We start from the raw sequence: 19,855 nt of genomic DNA, 5'->3' as shown, positions 1-19,855 counted from the left end.
TATAACAACTATATGTGACCGTGGAACAGAACAGAGTGAACCTGAAAAGCAGCCCCCTTCCTCCCAAAAAAATTCAAGGAAAGAATGCACAGGCACCAGCTGGCTCCACCCATGTGCAACTGCCATTATGGCAAAGTACCAGGCTGCCAAATTTCTATTCTAAGCAATCTGTGTAATATAATATGCAGAAGCAGCCCAATTTGTTGGCTTCACCATCTGGATGGTTTTCAGTGTATTAAATTAAGGATGTAGCCTGAGTTTCAAATACCTAAATACCATATAAGTAACAGTGAGCTGCATTTCTAAGCCTGCTACTTAGAAACCAGCATGCAAAAATTACCTGTGAGTCCCTGAAATACATTTCATACTGCTGTATCATCTGCCTACTGATCATGCTTCCATGATATACCACAACATTAAGGTCAGTCCATGTGCGGAACTCTCTTTCCCAGTTGGCTATGGTGGAAAGTGGAGCGATGATCAGGAAGGGCCCTCTTATGCCAGTCAGGAGAATTTCGTAGAGGAAAGTGATCGACTGGATGGTTTTGCCAAGACCCATTTCATCAGCTAAGATGCAGTTTTGTCTGGGAGGGGGGAGGGAGAGAATAAAAAATATTTAATAAAACTACAGAGGAGAGAGACACAGCACAATTCTATTCCGAATGATTTTGGGCTGCGGAAGTTGTTAAGCACACATAGGATTTGGAAACATCTTAGTTTTCTTTGAAGGAAACACTTTCTGTTGAACAAGCCCCAGAAAGAGTGACATATTCAGACCTAACAAAAATGAGCCAGGAAATCTTCAAGCTGAAAATCACAATCTGGACCTTCAATGAGAGAAACTTCACACTGCCTCATATCCTAACATTTTCTATTAATTGGCCATACATGACGAGAAGCAAACACACAAGCCCAAAGACCCAACAAGGCTTGTTTCTATAGCAACAACCTACAGTTTGTCATTTACAGCCAAATGACGCCAGTAAGTAAAAACAAACTAAGGTTTCTTTTTGCACTGTTCTGAAGAGTATAGCAACAGTCAGACTAATTCCTTGGATTCTACACACCACGCAGACTGTCATGGATCAGAATCTGACCAACCCTTTGCCCTCTTCACACCCATTACTTCTTTACTGTTCCACATACCAATAATTAGCAATTCTCTTCCTTTTACTATAGCTGGAATACATTACATATTGGTATAGATGACATTTCCCATACAGATATGGGAAAGTCTATCCCAAAGGGACAGTAACCAGACCTTTACATACAAATTTACAGTATTAAGTATCTGGGTTGTTCAACACTTTAACAGAAGCACTTTAGTAAGTTAACGTACCTATTGTACCAGTTGAAAAGGAGCCAGTTGAGTCCTTCCAATTGGTATTCCCTGAGTTGGTTGCCATTTTTATATTCCCTGGACAGTTCTATTTTCTTCCATGAATTAGGAGGAGGTCGATCCTTAAGGACAAAGCAATACATAATCAAGTGTCTTTGCCTCCACTTGGAGAAAGAAACAAGAAAGGGATTTGGGTTCTTTTGTAGAGTAATTGGTGTATGCTTGCAAGTTTACAGTTTGTTTTTGTACTGGAAAAAGTAACATGGCATACTACTCACTTAAGAACACAAGAAGAACTCTGCTGTTATCACATAGTGGCCAAACAGTTTCTCTGGAGGGCCAACAACAGGGCATCAAGGCCTCCTGCCTCTGGGATTTAGAGGCATTAGTGCCTTGGAACATGGAGGTTCTCCTTAGTCACCATGAATAGTAGCCATTAATAGACTTATCCTCCATGAATCTATCTAATCCCCTATGAAACCTGTTTATTCCTGTGACCATCACTACAGCAGTGAATTCCACATTTTAATCACGTTACATGATATCTCTTGAATAAAGGTTATACGGTATTAACTAATCAAAGAAACATTGTTATTTTAACTTTACAGAGCGGAATTTTCCACTCATCTACTTGATTTGCTCCTTCTTTTCTATAGCTGCTGCTATTTATATACTGTTCAGTAATGAGAAGAAACATTAAATAAAGCCGTAGTTACAAGACATCAGAGCTGTTTGAAATACAATTTTTACAGTAGTTATTTGGTCCACTGGTCTGGTCTAGGCCACTGGGTTCTTAGCTTGCTAGTGGTTGAACAGATTTTATAAGTGAAGCTATCACTGAGGTCTTTTAGTGTTTTTAACCTCTGTAAATAAAAACATGTATTTTCATATTAACATTTCTGATTTATTTTTGTAAAATTCTTATATACCATGGTGCATGTTCATATTGTTTTGGCTCCTTGCTTTACTTTTTGTGTTCTTCCCCTTTTTTCTTTGCTTGCCATTTGTTTGGTAACCATATATCATAATCTTTATCACTCTTATAAAGCACTTAATTTTACCATTTTACAAATGGGAAGCAGAGGCCAAGAGGAAATTATTAGCCTAAAGCCACATGATTGGATGGAAATTTGAAGGTTAATAAAGCTCACTGACTCAAGCTATCTTTCCACGCCAATGCACAAGGGGAGCTACAGACACACATTGCTTCATTTGAGAGATATTACATACATGCATTCTTACCAATCGCCTTGAATCTGGTCTTAAAGCTTGCAGCTGTTCAAATTCTTCTATTTTTCCTTGATCAACATCTTCTTTCAGCTCCCATGTGCTGTCTTCGTATGGCAATGAGCACCATTTTACTAAGTAGTAAGTAACAGGCTGTGGTGGGAAAAATGAGTCAGGCTACCAACTTTCCATTAATTATGCAGAGTTCCAGCATACCTTCATCTATAATTGAATGATGCAATTATAAAAACACAAACCAAACATAAAATATAACATTTAATGGCAGGGATAACCTACATTTCTGAGGCATATATCAACGGATAACCTAAAAGAACAAAGACATCTATGCTCCAAGCAGATCAAAAATGATTTGTTCCTTTAATCTGGAAATCTTTGTTACAATCTGAGAACATAAGATAATGACAACTGCAAAGCAGAGAGATCAGAAAAAAATTAAAGATGAATCAATACGTAGGTACTATTTCCACAAGCTATGACACTGCATGGAAGAGAAACATAGCAGTTTTGACAACCTATAACATGGATGAAATGAGTTTATACTACATTTATAGTGGCCAAGACTAATCAGAGCAATTTCCCTTGTGTCCCAATTTGAAACTATTAATGTACCATCTAATGTTTGAAACCTATTGCATGTATAACTCCATCCTTAGCTTTAGGCTCCTGGTTTGTACTTTTAAAGTTCTTTGCATAGAAATGTCATGCATTTCCTTTCTTCTCCTCTTTGCCTTAGGTTTACCTGCAGCTTCTCTTTTTGTCTTCTGACTTATCACTTTAGGTGTAGACCCACCTAGGGATTACAAAAATGAAAGGAAGGACACTACTCTCTGCCACTAGCCACATTATCTGAACGTCACTAGGAGGCACCACCCCCTTCCTCCCAGGAAGGCCCCAGCAAGGGAGGATCAGCTAGTAAAAACAGCCTAGCTGCTCTCCTTTCTATCCTTTCCTTTCACCACTCTTGCCCCAAAACTGATACACAATAAGAACAGAAAATGGAATTTGTACTCTTATATATACATTCCTTTCACATGAGTATGTGCTAATGTACAAATGACTGACCATGAAAAATTTATGGAAAGTGTGTCTTAGCTTTCGTTCAGTTGTTTTTGTTCCGGTCCATACCTCTCCAGTGTCCTTATCTTCACAAAAAGAGACTTCTAACACCCGGTCTACTTCAATATAATCTGGATTGAAAAGTTCTTCCTCCATCTGAAATTAAGCACAATATAATTATAAAATTACTAAATGCCCTGTGGCAACATATTTATTTATAGCATTTATAGGCTGCTGTTCTTCTAAAACAGGACGCATTAGCTCTGGATATTCACCAACTGTGATATTACTGAGTCATAAACAGAACTAAAGAGAACAGAAGACTCATCAGCATTGCTTGATAAAATTACCAAAGAGTAACATCATTTCTCCATTTCTAAATATAACAATCCACATATAATTGCTAAACAACAGAACACAAAGAAAACACAAAGAGAATGAAACAAACTACTAAATGTCAAGCATACACTTAGACTTCTGACAACTGAGCTTTTAATTAGCTTTTCTCGGTGTAAAAAAAAACTCCAACACATACTCACATCTGCAAAAAAATGAGCCCTCTGTGCTTGCCGCAGCTTGAAACGTTTGATTTTCTGCTGGATTCTTTTATCCTTTAAAAGCTGTTGCTCTGTAGCCCATTCACAATGGAGGTAAGAGCTGCATTTACAAAAGATCACTAGTTACATTATTGCAAGCAAAGGTTTATCATCATGATGTTTTGCTTATTTAATGTTCAGTAAATTCTTTGCTTTGAGAATTGGGAGGTCAGTTCCTGATATTCTATGTCCCAGAGATGTTATTTAGCATATTAACTTCCCTTGTCTTGAACTAACAAAGCCAAAAAGCCCACAAAGAACTGCAAGTCCTCACCTTAGAGTCTACAGTGAAATACAGGTCAGAAAAAAAAAACTTGAATTGATGCCCTGATCCACAATCACTAAATACTTCCATCTGTTAATTTCTAGCTTGAGGCATCCCTGCATAAACAAGGAGTTTCAAGATCTCAGCAGCCTGCCTATCTGGCAGTCTCCACAAGGGAGCCGTGCTGGAATAGCAGCAGGTGAGATGGCAAACAAAGGCCCTAAGCACAACTCCATAACTCTTCCATACTGCCCTTGTGACATCATCTGACAATGCATCCAAAAATAGAACTTTTTTTTCTGATAACTTCTAAATGTAAGTATCAATACTTACTAATTTTTGTATTTAACAAAAAATTCCTCTGCTTCCACTGTCACTCCCCCAGGAATCTGAAAGAATACACAGCATTCTGTTTTCTAAGATTCATTTATATTTTTATACAATTATGAACCCAAAGACTCATATCTCCATGTTTACTCACTTCTTTCTTTAAGATTCTGGAAGATAAAATTTTATCTACAATTGCTGCATCTTCTTCACTTGGATTTTCCTAAACAGGTCCGAGAGGGGAGGGGGAAGAAAATAAAAATCTGTAAAAGCTCTGATTGCCTATGGCAGTTGAGAAATTATCTGATATGTGTGATTCTGATTCATGCAATGTATGGTATCAAAATCAGCACAAAACACACATTCTCTGCCTTCAGTTCCTGTCAATGAGCAGAAATCCCATTGTTCTTAGACGAGTTCAATGCAACCTCACCTAGCTATTAAGAATTCTAGCTTTGTTTTACAATGAAAGTCTTACAAACATACTTACAATCCTTAGTAAGTCAGCTGAAAATAAATATGCCATATATCACCAATTCATGTTTCTTAATTATTTGCATGTAGAATTCTAACCATGTAGATTAATGGAAGAAATGTATGCATACATGCATAGGAATTCCTATTCACACAAGCAATCTTTTCTCCAAGAAACAAGGTAACACAGACTGTACACGATATATGACAATACATGGCTCCCATGTTTAAGATCATCTCTTGTGTGTTCAAATTTTTACCATGTCACATTTCTGTTTTGTCCCCCCCCCCCCCCCACTCCCAATAGTTATAAAACGGTGAGGTGAATAGACCGAATCTTCCAAATTTAAGATTGCCTAAGTGACACATGCCGGTAAAAGTGCAATGAACTTAAGGAAAAAAGGAATCACACTGTGCATTTGTGTTGTCTAGACAAGGCCAACGATATAAACTAATGCTTGAAAACAGAGCTGAAAGAAAGAGATGCCACAAATGAATTTTACTTACAATGAACAATTGTAAAGGTTGTTCAGCAGGCAGAGGGGCAGAATTCTTTTTCATTTTCACAGAAACTTTTGCCTCTTCCTCAGACTGTTTTCCCTCACCTTCTTCTGCATACTTCTTTCTTTTAATCTGACGGTTTGACCTTCTCTTCTATAATGAGAGGGGAGGGGGAACAGAGGTAGATGTTTGCTGTTTTGAGGTAATCGAACTAAGTTAACATGCCCAAAAAGATTTATGAAGGCATACGTTTGTTTTTGAATACCTGAGAAGCTTCATCTTTGAATGGTTGCTGAGAAGCCTGCTTAGCATCAGACAGTTCATCTGAAGAGTCATTTTTTCTCTTCTGCTTTTTACCCAGAGTAATAATAAGCTTGCTGTTTAGAAACAAAAGAAAAATTAATCATCATGTGTATAAAAATGTAGACCTTGAAACGTAATCAGAGGCATACTCTCAAGATTAAACATTTTTAATGTTTTTTTTTTCTAATCATCTTTGAGGTACTGAACAGAAAGGAAAAATCCAGGTTTTTTTCTCGAAATGTGGCTTAATTTAGCAAGATAATAAGCGAGACTAGACGAACATCCATGTTTGCATATATCTTCAGAAACTCTAGTTATCTGACACATAAAATCAAATGCCACACTGCAATTGATATAAAAATTAAGTTAACAAATACAAATTGCATAATTTTAAAGCATTTTTGTACATGATCCAATAGAATAAATATACCCATAACACTTTCAGCCTGACAGCTTGGATTTCAAAACATCAAGAATTATAGAAAGCATTTCATCAGTAATGACTACAGAATTGTAGGGAAAATTATATTCCTAATGTGACAGTACTAATTATTTCTGAGTTTATAGTCAAAGGGTTATAGAAAAAGGGGCAATATTAATATCATTCCATCTGGTTTTAATCAGAGGGCTGCAAATATATATAATTTTCCTTATTTAAAATCTGACAAGTGCTGCTTTTCAAATGCATTCCCAGAATAATCACAATGTGATTACAATCAAATCCAAATTCAGATAAAGAGATGTCCTTAGATGCATATTTTACATAATATAGATTTGATAATTATATACTATGCAGCAGAGAGAGAACTGCTTTAGAACAGAATTTTCTGCAGCTTTACAGACACCCCATCAACCACTGCCCTTTATTCATTTGCTTCAATTATTACACAGCAAGAAAGAGTAAACATTACAGGCCAGAGGTTGCTAATTTATAGCAGCTCGCACAGAAATTAGATAAACCTGGTTACGCGAGTGATGCAGTGCAGGTTGTAATGGAAGTGTAAGCACTACCACCACATTTAAAGAATTTCGTTGCATCTTATAAAATTTGACATATATATAACCCTAAAACTTAATTTATGACCCCCATATGACCTCAATGAAAATCTATTTTTCAAAGTAAAAACAGCTCCTTTGTCAGTTTTTATGCAGCAAAAATTTCAATTTTATGGCCTGATATCAGGGACCTGAAACAACCACTGATTCATGTGGGTAAAAGTTTATTCTTCATACCTAGTAGGTATCTGATCTCTGCATCTGGCTCAGTCAGTACTCTAATTATAAATATCAAACAACATTTCCTATTTTTAAAAGAATACTGATCAGCCCATTATGTACTATCCCTTGATTCTGATAGAAATTATTTAGCATTGTGTGGTGTGGATAGGACAGAGAAAATATATGACAAGAGAGAAAGGGCAGCCAAATGCAGGGAAAAAAACATCATTTTCAGTCTACAACTGTGCATAAAAACCCACCATGTTTTCATGCTGTAAATGAGCTCTTAGCTAGGTTCACAAGCATTAAGACATTTACAAATAAGTTCTAGATGATTTAATAGTTTTATGATTTTTTGAAAGGTTAAATATTTTAAGGAATTTATTACTTTGTGAGAATATATAAAGATCCTATTCGGGTTAAACTAACTTTATGGCATGTATTTTTTATTTAAGTGGTAGCTAAATAATGGAAACATTTTAAAACCAATTTCAATTGCTGACATAAATAAGTCTCAGTTTAAAATTGGTGCACCTTGACTTTGATCAATGAAAACATTTTTCCGATGGAGATGTTGTGAGGAACAAGCAGTTAGGCTAGCACATAATAAACCATAAAGTTCCTGCACGGAGAACCACAATGTAGAAGCTATTTCTAATGGCCTCCATGTGGGATAACACCAAAAACATCCCTGATTCTCCCAGGAATGGTGACCAATGATCATAGCTGGTGTTATCACTCCAGTCACAACACATGCTTCAACTGCATTATGCTGAGTGGAAATGGCTTCAGATCCCCCCTTCCATGGAAAGAATGTAGATATCAGGATTTGCTGTCAACGCCTGGCTGTTTTTGGTAGCAAGATCTTGATAAAAAGCATGGAAGTATGCAATGCTTTGAATGCAAAAGACAAAACTAGGGCTTGCTAACATAACTACTACGGGAAACAGCTATAACCGAAACCCAAAGTGTATATCATTATGATGACTCCATCAGCATTCTCCCTTTAAAGGTAAAGGTAAAGGTATCCCCTGTGCAAGCACCGAGTCATGTCTGACCCTTGGGGTGACGCCCTCTTTCATGGCAGACTCAATACGGGGTGGTTTGCCTTCCCCAGTCATGACCGTTTACCCCCCAGCAAGCTGGGTACTCATTTTACCGACCTCGGAAGGATGGAAGGCTGAGTCAACCTTGAGCCGGCTGCTGGGATTGAACTCCCAGCCTTATGGGCAAAGCTTTCAGACGGCTGCCTTACCACTCTGCGCCACAAGAGGCTCTAATACATGGTCATATCACCTGATAAATGTTTAACAATATTATATTAAGAAATTAACTCTCACCCATCCAGAAAATCCTTCCAGGGCCATCAAGAAACCCCAGGGTTTCATGGAACCCTTGCTGAGAAAGCCTGCTCTGGATTGGTGCGTTTTGACACACCCTCTGCTGCTTTTTAAGTTTGCTTACCCTAATCTATGTTCTTCAGACTTTCAGTTAACAGATCTGTGGAGAACCCTTCAGTTCTATCACTGAATCTTGCCAATTAATTGGCTTTCTTGCAGCAAAAATATTCAAGTTCATCTGAGGCCATATCTATAAAGTACTGCCAAGTTGAAAAATATGACTAGTACACCATGCATTAATCCACTCACTATGTGTATGTCAAGCATTTCAAAATGGATGAACCTTTGGTGACAATTCTAAACATATGGGGGGTAAATCTTCTTGGGTATGGTATTGTCAGCAAAAGGGCCAAATGCAAATCAGATATGCAATTTTTATGTTCCTCCTTGTAACCTTTTACAGTAAGACAAAAATCCATTTATATGATTAATCTGAGCTACTTGTACTTTTGTTAAATGGAAATACATGAAACTTGATTATTGCAAAGCAATTAAATGCCATCTTAGAATTAACAAATAGATCCCCCACACCAGGGGTAGTCAAACTGCGGCCCTCCAGATGTCCATGGATTACAATTCCCATGAGCCCTTGCCAGCAAATGCTGGCAGGGGCTCATGGGAATTGTAGTCCATGGACATCTGGAGGGCCGCAGTTTGACTACCCCTGCCCCACACTATGTTGTTGTTTGTTGTTAGGTGCAAAGTCGTGTCCGACCCATCGCGACCCCATGGACAATTATCCTCCAGGCCTTCCTGTCCTCTACCATTCCCCAGAGTCCATTTAAGTTTGCAGCCCCACACTATACCCATACATATATATTTTTTAGACAAGTTCTTTTGCTAACTCCATCTGAGAAGTCCAATCTACTTACATTCTCAGAGGACAAAGAAAATTTTCTAACAGTTTAGGCCATTATAAAAATCCAATGAAAGTATTTCAGGATCTTTTAAAAACTTCAAGATCTTAATGAAACTGATCTTATTTGTATCACTAGAACCACCCATGGAGATTCTGCTTTTCATTAATGACCTACATTAAATGAATCTAATTTTGTGCACATGCAGATAGCTATAATAAGAACAACTGCATTTGACTGTCAAGTAATTTTAAAAGCTAAATGATAAGCCAGGAAACTCATTACAACATTCTTTCTAACAGAAGCCTAACCTTGAGGCTTGTTGTTGCAACAGCATTACTCTACATATTAATATTCTACATATTAATAATCAAGGAAACCCAAGTAAATAAGATACCAGCTCTGGGCAGAAGCAATAGGAAACCTAATTAGATCCACAATAAACCATGTGCTGAAGTCTTTAATGACCACAAATGTGCCACAAAATAAAGGCTTCCACTCACAACAAGCAAATTAAGATCCATATGTAACCAAGTCTAGTTCTTGAGTGTTTGAAGGGTACTCAGTCAACAACATGAATTTTACCTGGCTTGAAGCATAAACTGATGTCCTAAAATGGGTGACAAAATCCCATGCAACTGGATAAATTGTCCTATTATGATAAAAGGACATGTCCCATATGCAGCAAGGACCTGAAGGAAGCTTCACTTCAAGTTGAATTCAGGGATCCACGGGTTAGTTACAGAACTTTAGAATTACAGCAAGTAGAGGACTACTTAAAAGGGATTGAAGTCAGTTGTTCAGGAATAAGCCCTTTCCAAAATATGCAGATAAATAAAATGTTGTAAAAACCAGAATTCAATGGAACGGACATTAAGATAGAATTATAAAATTAATGCATCAAAAATCTGTCAGTCAAAAAGGCAAAAAGAGAATCAGCAGAGTATCCTGTATGTATCTACTTGTACCATGGCAGATATCCCCATATCTATACTTTCTCTTTTTCATCATAAAACAAAATTGTTCCTTAGTCATCATACGACTGCTTGCTGCAGCCACACCACCCTGCCAAACCTCCACGATGCACATGATTTATCTTGCCAACTTTATGAGTCATAAATTCTGAAATGTATCTGAAGGTCATCTAGATTCACACAAGCACATATGTGGATCCTTGAAACAAAGTAACCTGAGAGATCTGCTGTACTTTTTGTGACCACCTTTACAGTGATTTTCAGCTCACCTTTCCAAATCTTTTCCTGGATAGCCACAAACATGTACAGGATGTCAAATAGGAGGTGGTTTTTAAACACTCACCACATAAGGCCTATGATCATGAAACACGGAGTCCCTAGATCAGGGGTAGTCAAACTGCGGCCCTCCAGATGTCCATGGACTACAATTCCCAAGAGCCTCTGCCAGCATTTGCTCCTGGAAATTGTAGTCCATGGACATCTGGAGGGCCGCAGTTTGACTACCCCTGCCCTAGATCATATTTGCACCAGTCATAATCTTAATGGACAGCTGTGAGCAAGCTACTCCTCTACCCAAGAGTCAATTCTTAAAAGACCATGCTTTTCATCTTGGCAACCACACATGGCCTCTCTATTTTTTTTTACTTTTGCCTGCAGCTTTGTGCAACAAAGCTAAATATATATGGTTAGTACGTTATTGCAAAAATAAGGACTCTTACTAGAAACATACCTAAAATATGAAGAGCTATTTAACATGTATAGTTCCTTAAAAATGACAATTAGACCCTGCTCAGTTTTTTTACAGACAAATGATAAATCCCACACATTAAAATTCAGCAGATTAAAGATGTTGCTTTAAAAGATGTAATGTATGCTATAGTCTGCACTCAAATAAAAGGCCTGCAGCTTTCATCAAAGACAGAGTTGGTGAACACTCCTATCCACTTCTGCAGTCTGATATTCCAGGCATCATCATCATCATCATCATCATCATCATCATCATCATCATCATCATCATCATCATCATCATCATCATCATCAAAAAGAAAATAAAGAAAATAAAAGAAAGCAAAACTGGAAGTCTGATTACAGGATGAAACCCATTAGGCAACATATAACTGTACCTCATTTTAAGAGACTATTAAGTCTTCAGTGCTTTTATTTATATTCTAAGTACATGTATCGATGGAACAAAACCTTATAGGCCCCTAGTGTGTGTGTGTGTGTGTGTGGGGGGGGGGGGAAGACTCCAGGAAAAGACAAGCAGACCAAATAATGTAATTACTGATGCAACAGGTCAAAAATAAACTTTGGGTATAAACAACAATGCAAAATACCACCTAAGGTATACATACTGAGCTAGAAGGCTAAGCCAAGATACAAAGTCATTATCATGATGAACAAGGGTTTCAAATGATTATAAGTTATAAAAACAAAAGACACGTGAAAAATGATGCAGCTATAAAAATATTAAAGACAATTATGATTGCGTGTGGGATGGACAGCCTCCATGTTTGCCACACACAAAACAGACCCAATGCACTGTCCCCATTTGCTTTGACAGAAGCTGAGATATTACATCTAAATTTGGGGACATATAGCTCAGAAAGATCCAACTGTGGTGAGATTTCAAATAAGGAAACAAAAAAGTACCTCTGGTAAAAAGTAAGGTGACCAACAAATACTCCACAGGAGTAGAACTCAAGATAGCGCAAGACTAAAAATATTTCAAAATTGTAGAAGAGGAGCTGTTATTTTATACCCTGCTTTTTGCTACCAGAAGGACTCTCAACATTGCTTACAATCTCCTACCCTTCCTCTTCCCACAACAGACACCCTGTGATGTAAGTCAGGGGTAGTCAACCTGTGGACCTCCAGATGTTCATGGACTACAATTCCCATGAGCCCCTGCCAGCATTTGCTGCCAGCGTTTGCTGAGAGAACTGGGCCTGGACCAAGGTCACCAGCAGGCTGCATGTGGAGGAGTGTGGAATTAAATCCGGTTCCTCACATTAAACACCGTCACTCATAAAACACTACACCAAGCTTTAAGTGAGAGAATAGAATGTATATTTATTTTGAAGGTGAGGCATGAATAAAGAAATAATTCTTGGGCTTGTGATATTTTTCCAATCCCTGTCATTAAGCTCTGGGGCTCTTTAACCAAATAGTGACATTTAACCCAAGCTGCCTAGTCACTGTTGAAATTGCTATTTAAGAGCTTCCAGATGATTCTACTTAACGTGGAGCATTGCATGAAAAATATTTGTTAAAAACTTTTTTGTTCCATTTCCCCCCTATAGTACACAATTTAGTCTCTTCCCCTAAACTGGATCAATTTAGAAAAAAAACCCCCTCAAAGGTAGGTATCCTCATTATCCGAGTGCCTCCAATGCTTTTTGGAAACATAAGCATCACTGGGACTTTTGCACAGATGCGGTAATCTACAGTGAGCCAGCAAAATTGAAGGCTGACACAGGAAGTATGCTGTTTGCATTATTTTGATTATTTAATTTGTTAATCAATTATTACCCTTTGAATCCTTGAGAATAATTCTTCACTGGGATGTCATTCCCAGTCTTCTAGGGCTTTTGTCTTATACGTGTTCACTGGATATAAGTCCCATTAAAATGAGTACAACTTAGCCTCACATTGTTACTTCTATTTTTAGTGTGCTATATTTAAAAACAGGAAAGGAATAATGTTTGCCTACTTACCCAATTTTTGCTCTCTCTTTAGTTTTAGATGAAGAACCAGTTTTGGGTTTTTTGCTTTCTTTATCTTTTGGTTTTGATTTGATTTTTCTACCTTTCTTTTCTTCTCTTCCTTCTGCTGAAACACTTGGAAAGTTTTCTGGACTCATTACTCTTGGAATGTTTCTCTCCCCTCTCTCTTTTGCTTTTGCTATTGCCTCTGATATTATGCGGTTTGCTTTTTCCTGCTTACTTTCAGAATCCACTTTTTTTTTCTGTTTTCTCTCAGACATTGTCTTCACCTGGGTATTCGGCAACTTAGCATATGTCCCAGTAGCATCTGTTTTCTTGCTGGAAGGAGGCTGCAATGAAAAAAAAATGAACTGCTTAAAATATTTTATTTTATGGCAGTATAGTGATAAACAAAAGAAATATATTTACAGGCAAATTCAAAAATATGTAAATTCCAGTATTATCACTAACTCATAGAGAAGCTAGTATAAGACACCAATTACCTTGAACCAAAACCAACAAGTGTAAGTTATCTACAAAATGTTGACATTACTACTAAAGCAATTGGAGAGGGATAGCTCTTCTTTTCATTAACAGCATAACTGTTGTATGTTCTTATACAACAAAAGGGAAAACAGAATAGTCTAAGTTAGCCAAAAATGTTGCCAATTTTCTATTAGTAGAGATAGATGCAGAAATGATACAAGTTTGTTGCTGCTTGTTTCCCATAGACTAAAATGTCCAATCTGGTTAAAAGGGGAGGGGAGATGCATATACAAATCCCCACCAAATTAGCAGTTATACAAGAAAGGTTACAGAATTTCCAAGCTTTAGGAACCAGCCGACCATGATACCAGGTCTGTTCTACTGTATTTATCAACTTATTTTGGTTTTTCTTCCCTCCTTTATTTACACTCCTCCATTCTATTTCACTCCAGCTATATATGTTCTTCCTTCAGCAGTATAGCACACATAAAAGCATAAATGGAACCTTAATGTAATAAAATGTTTTCTTTCACAGAACACTTATTTTTAATTCAAAGCAAACCAACAACTTCCACATAAAACGCCACTAGAACACTAAAAAAAATTTGCAGGGCTATTTTGCTTTAACAGCTTTTAACTAGAAAACCAAGAGATACCAAACCTATGCACTGAATATGCACAATGCACACAGACAAAACACCGAAAGCTAAATTATACAGACTTATATAACGATCACGTCATAGCATAATTTGTATATAAGCACAGTTTGATGGGCAGACTATTTATATAAAACTGGCTTGCACAGAAAAAGCTATGTGAATTATAATAAAACATCCTTACAAAACACTATTTGCTAAAAATGTCATACGAGTAACTGATCAGACAGAACACTTAAAACGATTCCTTTGTTTTGTTGTTGTCTTCAAATATATGAAGACTGATTTTCCCCATTTAAGCATAAGCAATTACAGCAGCCTGTCTAATTTTTTTTAAAAAGGGGAATCAAAAGAATTTGCTATCTAAATACAAACACACACATATAGAAAAACAGATAATTCTGTTATGTTCTCACCCATAAGTGTGCCTCTGACTACAGCATGGTGGAAAATCACGAGGAATTTCCAAACACATTTTCAGGCCAAATCCAGTTTGCTTCACTGGATACATTCTCTATATATGCTTCATCAAAGCTTAACAGCAGTTCCGTAGCACCAGGAAAAAGCAAGGTTTTATGGCAGCTAAGTAAAATGCCACCTCAAGGCCTGCAGGCTACAACAAATCACCAAGACTCGAGAAAACAGCAACAAGCTCAAGATGGCGATGCAGTACGACTCCCGCAGCAGCAGCCAGTAATAAGGAAGGTTATTCAATCCCATTAGCCTTTTAGCCCAAGGAACCCCTCCTCCTCCCACTCATTCAAGCTTTCACTTACCCTTCCTCTTGGCCTCTTCACTGAAGACATTTTTGGCATCAGACAAAGGCTTGCCCTCTGATTTTTCACCACCCCAGGTAGTGCTCAAGAGAAAAGCATTGAAAGAAGATTGCTAAATGGCCTATTTAGCAAGCCGAAAGCCAAGATATACACAACCTTCCACAAATAAATATTGTGATTTATCAACATATTCCTTCCTTGACAAGCATGCGTTCCCTATTCTTCTACAGCCCGAAGAACCGGCAACCTCCTCCGAAGAGCAGAATTTCAACAATAGCTGTAAGCAGATAGGCAGATTCCAACAAAACACAGACAGAAATGAATGCACAAAGCATCAAAATGCATCAGCATGAATATTAGAGATGTCGTTAAAAATACTGACTCCTTCTGCGGAAGTAGGCCAGCAGATGGTGCTACCAGTTATTATTCCATTAGACTCTGCAATTTAACCCCCAATGGACTGCTCTTCCCTACACGTGGTACAGTGGTTAACTCTTACTATTCCAGTAGTTGTTTCTATGTATCCACACTGCACACACATAAAAATACAAAAACCCAGATATAACTAATTTCAATCCATTCTATTGCAGCTTCGTTATTACCATTTGCACAAAACAAAATCCTTTCAATCCGAAAGTTCAAATACTGAGCAGTTTCAAAAATCTGGAATACCTTTTCTCACTTTATCAATTACCACTTGACATTCCAGAAGAATAAAACAAAGTTTCAACACAGCTGGTACTTTGAATCTGAATATAACATACAGTCATTTTTCCCCACACGTACTCCTATTCCAAGATAGATTCAGGTGGTTGGCTGTGTTGGTTTGAAGTAGCAGAACAAAATTTGAGTCCAATGGCACCTTTAAGACCAACAAAGTTTTATTCAAGATGTGAGCTTTCATGGGCATGCATATATCCTCAGACTCTTATTTCAAACAATTGTTTTTGTCTTCCTTTCCTATCCTTCACTCCTCAGCCCAATGAGTTCATACCAGAGTACCCCCATCTGCCAGTAATGAAAAGGGAGCCACCAAACTCTCAGCTACTTCTCTTGATCAGCAAATTATATTTACATCTCATAACTATAGTTGCATCCCCTCTAATTTCTGTCTCTTTGCCACAACATCACCGATGACTTATCATGAACCCATAGGGTTCTTAAGCCAAGAGACATTCAGAAGTAGTTTGCCATTCCTTGCCTCTGCACAGCAACCCTGGTAAATCCTTGGTGGTAGTGGTCTCCTATTCAAATGTGAACCATGTCCTATCCTGCTCAGCTTCTGAGATCTGAAGAGTTAAGGATTTCCTGGGCTATCCTGGGCAAGGCAATTCCTCTCTCTATCCTAAAGTCATCTGATGATCATCAGCCAGTCACTATTTCACAGGGTTCTTAAGACCAAAATGAAGTAGGGAATAATATACGTAATGGTGCAGCCTGGAAGAAGACTGATAGATTAAAAAACAAAACAATGCAAAGTCAGTGTATATAAGGTTCCAAATAGTTCTCTCATTCAGACCCTTCTAACCATAGAGGTCATCAGGCCCATATCACATGTAAGGATTGGGGGCTAGCATAATTGGTCCACCCCTAGAAAATGACTTGACATTATTTGGTTGACCATAAGAACCAGTCCCCAAAACTCACTTTTCATCCTTCTGGGTTTCACATTAATGACCGTATTCTCTAACGACTGCCATCTTAAAATCTAATCCTAAACATTTCATACTTCCTCAAAACATTATTAAAGTGACGATAGCAGCATTGTAGTATATAAATATAGGGGTATCCGTGACTGCCATCACCAATACAGTCAACCTCTAACTAATCACCCAACAGAGCTGTGCTAGGGTACGTGCAGGCTGAAGACTGTTCAACCCCTACAGACATCAAACCATCTAGGTGGCTCTCCAGATGTCCATGGATTACCATTACGAGACCCTGCCAGCAGGGGCTCATGGAAACTGTAGTCCATGGACATCCGGAGAGTCACACTTTAGCCACCCCAGATCTAAGGACTGCTATAGCACACTGGCATAGGCATTATGCCGATAAATCAAGATTCACTTGGAACCTAGAGTGGGACAAACTATCAGCTGCGTTTCAAACATATGCTTAGTATACAATCATTTGAACTGTATACAATCATTAGTATGATTAGTATACAATCATTTGAACTATCAGCTGCGTTTCAAACATATGCTTAGTATACAATCATTTGAACTGTAATTAACTGGTTTCTATCTTACAGAATGGATACATCTCGGTTCTAGGTTTCTGGGGTTTTCTGAATCTACCCTACCACAGTTTCTGGCTTGGTTATGGGAAGGAAATTACTTTAGTAGCCCTGAGGAGTGACCAACTTAATCTGTAACAGAAAAATAAATAAAAAGGAGTCTTGTGACACCTTAAAGACTAACAAGATTTTACTTGAGCAAAAGCAAGGTCTCATTATATGGAGTCTGTGAATGAAAGTTTATAATAGATGTGACAGAACAGGCCTGCTCCAGCCTGGAGGCCTTGTTCCACCCTGCCCTACAAGGTTTTCCCAACACCTGGAGTGGCTTTTCTTTCTCTCTTGAGTAACCCGTCACCACCACCTGATCTTTGTAAGGAATTGCCCACTGGGAGGGTCAGGACACCCAGCTTCCCTTCCACGTTCTGGCGCCTTGCCTCTGTGCCTCCTTCTGCCTAGCACTTTTGTCACCATGGAGACAGTTTACTGCCTTGTGTGCCCCTGCTTGCCAACTGCTGGCCTTTCCTCTTGGCACTCCTTTTACAATCCTGTGTCCAGAATGGTGAAGGCTTCTGTGGTACTGAGAACCACTACTAGCATCAAAAGTTAAAAAGTATTTATTAAGAAGAAAATATTGACAAGCATAGTTTTACCACAGCACCGGATCGAGCAAGGGATTAAAAAGAAATGGGTAAAATGCAATCCCCCTGTCCCTCTCTCTATGTATGCTCTAAGCTTAGAAAGTTGCAGATCTCTACAGTTTTCATAACCTTGAAGCTTCTTTCAGCTGTCTAGGCAAGGACATGATCCATGGCTGCCTCCTCTAGACCTCAGTTACGAGTTCTGTCTGCTCTGATGGACTCCCTCCTTGCTTCCAGTTTTATCTTCTCCCTTTCCCCTCCCACTGACCCAGTGAAGCCAGATTAAGGAAACTTTTCCTGAAGTTTCCAGGAATTTCTTCCTGAAGTCTTTCTAGTATTTACTCCCTCCAAATCACTGTTCCTTGCTTGAAGAAGGGGACTAGACCCTCACTTCCCTGACAGCCAGTGTGGTGTAGTGTTTAAGAGTGGCAGCTTCTAATCTGGTGAGCTGGGTTTGATTCCCTGCTCCTCCACATGATGCCAGCTGGGTGCCCTTGGGTTTGTCACAGCCCTGATAGTGCTGTTCTGACCAAGCAGTCCTATCAGAGCTCTCTCTCATTCTCACCTACCTCACAGGGTTTCTGTTGTGGAGAGAGGAAGGGAAGATATACATACATGTTTGGGTGTAAGTTATTTTTTTATGTGAATCAGAACCCTGGATTGTGTCAATTATTTTACAGAGACTTATATTTTCTCGTATATAAATGTGCAATAAAAGCAACAAAACAGGTAACTTTCAGCTGCTAAGCAATAGTTTAACCTGACACAGCACAATAGTAGAAGAAAATGCACTTTCTACAAAGGTCCATGGTGTTTAATTATCCACATGACACTCCACATGAGCAAGGATTTTTGCCGTGCATTTTAGAATAGGGAAGATTACAGGCACTCTCTAAAATAAAGTGACCAGGGAAATCTCTGATCATTTATAGTTCCCAATGGGTATCAAAGCCCTCCCCTAGACATGATACGAGTGGCTAATATTAGGGCCACCATTCCCAACAGCAGAAAGTAGCTTTCTTCACAGTGCAGTATCTTTATAAATTCATCAACTTCAGATTACATTTATCTGTAATAAAAATTAAAAAGCAGACTACTTCCAACAGTACACTTCACAACAGCAAAACCAAACACATTGACTATGAAATCATGAAATCAGTGCATGGAAAAAATAGGCCATTATTCTAAATTCATTTAACACTAGAGAAATGCGGTAATACCACAAAACTTAATGCCAACGAATGAACATCTGCAAGTGACACTAAATTGTACAGTGAATTTTTAAACCACTAGAATGATGGCAGTCATGCTGCTTTTCCACTGGAGGCCTAGAGAGACTAAAATATATTATGGCTTTGATCATTTTATTGGATTAATGAATCATCTGTGCAATCATGCCTTTAACAATTCAATGAGCTCTATTTAAAGAACACATACAAACTTCTTGTCAGATTACAACCGTTCTGAACTGAGTTTTGATATACACAGGAATAAGTGACAAAAGCTTTACATACTACTCCACATTAAGTAAGAATTTGTACACAGCTTGCTAAGTATGCAGTATTATTAAATATATATAATTAAGAGAACTTTCAACAGGTTTTTTATTACTATAAATTTCATGCAGCGGAATCAATTAAATGAAGGAAAACATTAAACCACATATACATGATGTACTCTCACATACTAAAAGCTACATATTCTGGGACAATCAAGCCAGTCACAAGAATAGCCAAGGCTGTCTAAAGAATTAGCATTACTTTGTCAAATAATAGACAGACAAACCTATCTCGATCT

General features: G+C 38.0%; 1 protein-coding gene across 18 annotated transcripts in view; it reads right to left on the bottom strand.

The window, feature by feature from the left end:
- The window catches only part of CHD9 (chromodomain helicase DNA binding protein 9), a 72,299-nt gene that overhangs the window by 32,729 nt on the left and 19,715 nt on the right, over positions 1 to 19,855 (bottom strand). For 10 of the 18 annotated variants that reach the window (XM_077310996.1, XM_077310997.1, XM_077310993.1 and 7 more), the window contains 10 exons: positions 13,276 to 13,613; positions 6,072 to 6,183; positions 5,813 to 5,959; positions 4,986 to 5,054; positions 4,838 to 4,893; positions 4,183 to 4,300; positions 3,650 to 3,799; positions 2,582 to 2,719; positions 1,340 to 1,461; positions 341 to 584 (listed from right to left, as the gene is read on the bottom strand). In XM_077310996.1, the coding sequence (XP_077167111.1) occupies positions 341 to 584; positions 1,340 to 1,461; positions 2,582 to 2,719; positions 3,650 to 3,799; positions 4,183 to 4,300; positions 4,838 to 4,893; positions 4,986 to 5,054; positions 5,813 to 5,959; positions 6,072 to 6,183; positions 13,276 to 13,613 (1,494 nt within the window). Of the gene's footprint in view, positions 1 to 340; positions 585 to 1,339; positions 1,462 to 2,581; positions 2,720 to 3,649; positions 3,800 to 4,182; positions 4,301 to 4,837; positions 4,894 to 4,985; positions 5,055 to 5,812; positions 5,960 to 6,071; positions 6,184 to 13,275; positions 13,614 to 14,821; positions 15,081 to 15,181; positions 15,574 to 19,855 lie in introns of those variants that run through there. The other 8 variants (XM_077310999.1, XM_077311000.1, XM_077311002.1 and 5 more) reach the window with 5 other exon arrangements.

The sequence above is a fragment of the Paroedura picta genome, chromosome 14, assembly GCF_049243985.1.
Source record: "Paroedura picta isolate Pp20150507F chromosome 14, Ppicta_v3.0, whole genome shotgun sequence".
Lineage (NCBI taxonomy): Eukaryota > Metazoa > Chordata > Lepidosauria > Squamata > Gekkonidae > Paroedura > Paroedura picta.
This window is presented reverse-complemented; position numbering and strand designations above follow the sequence as displayed.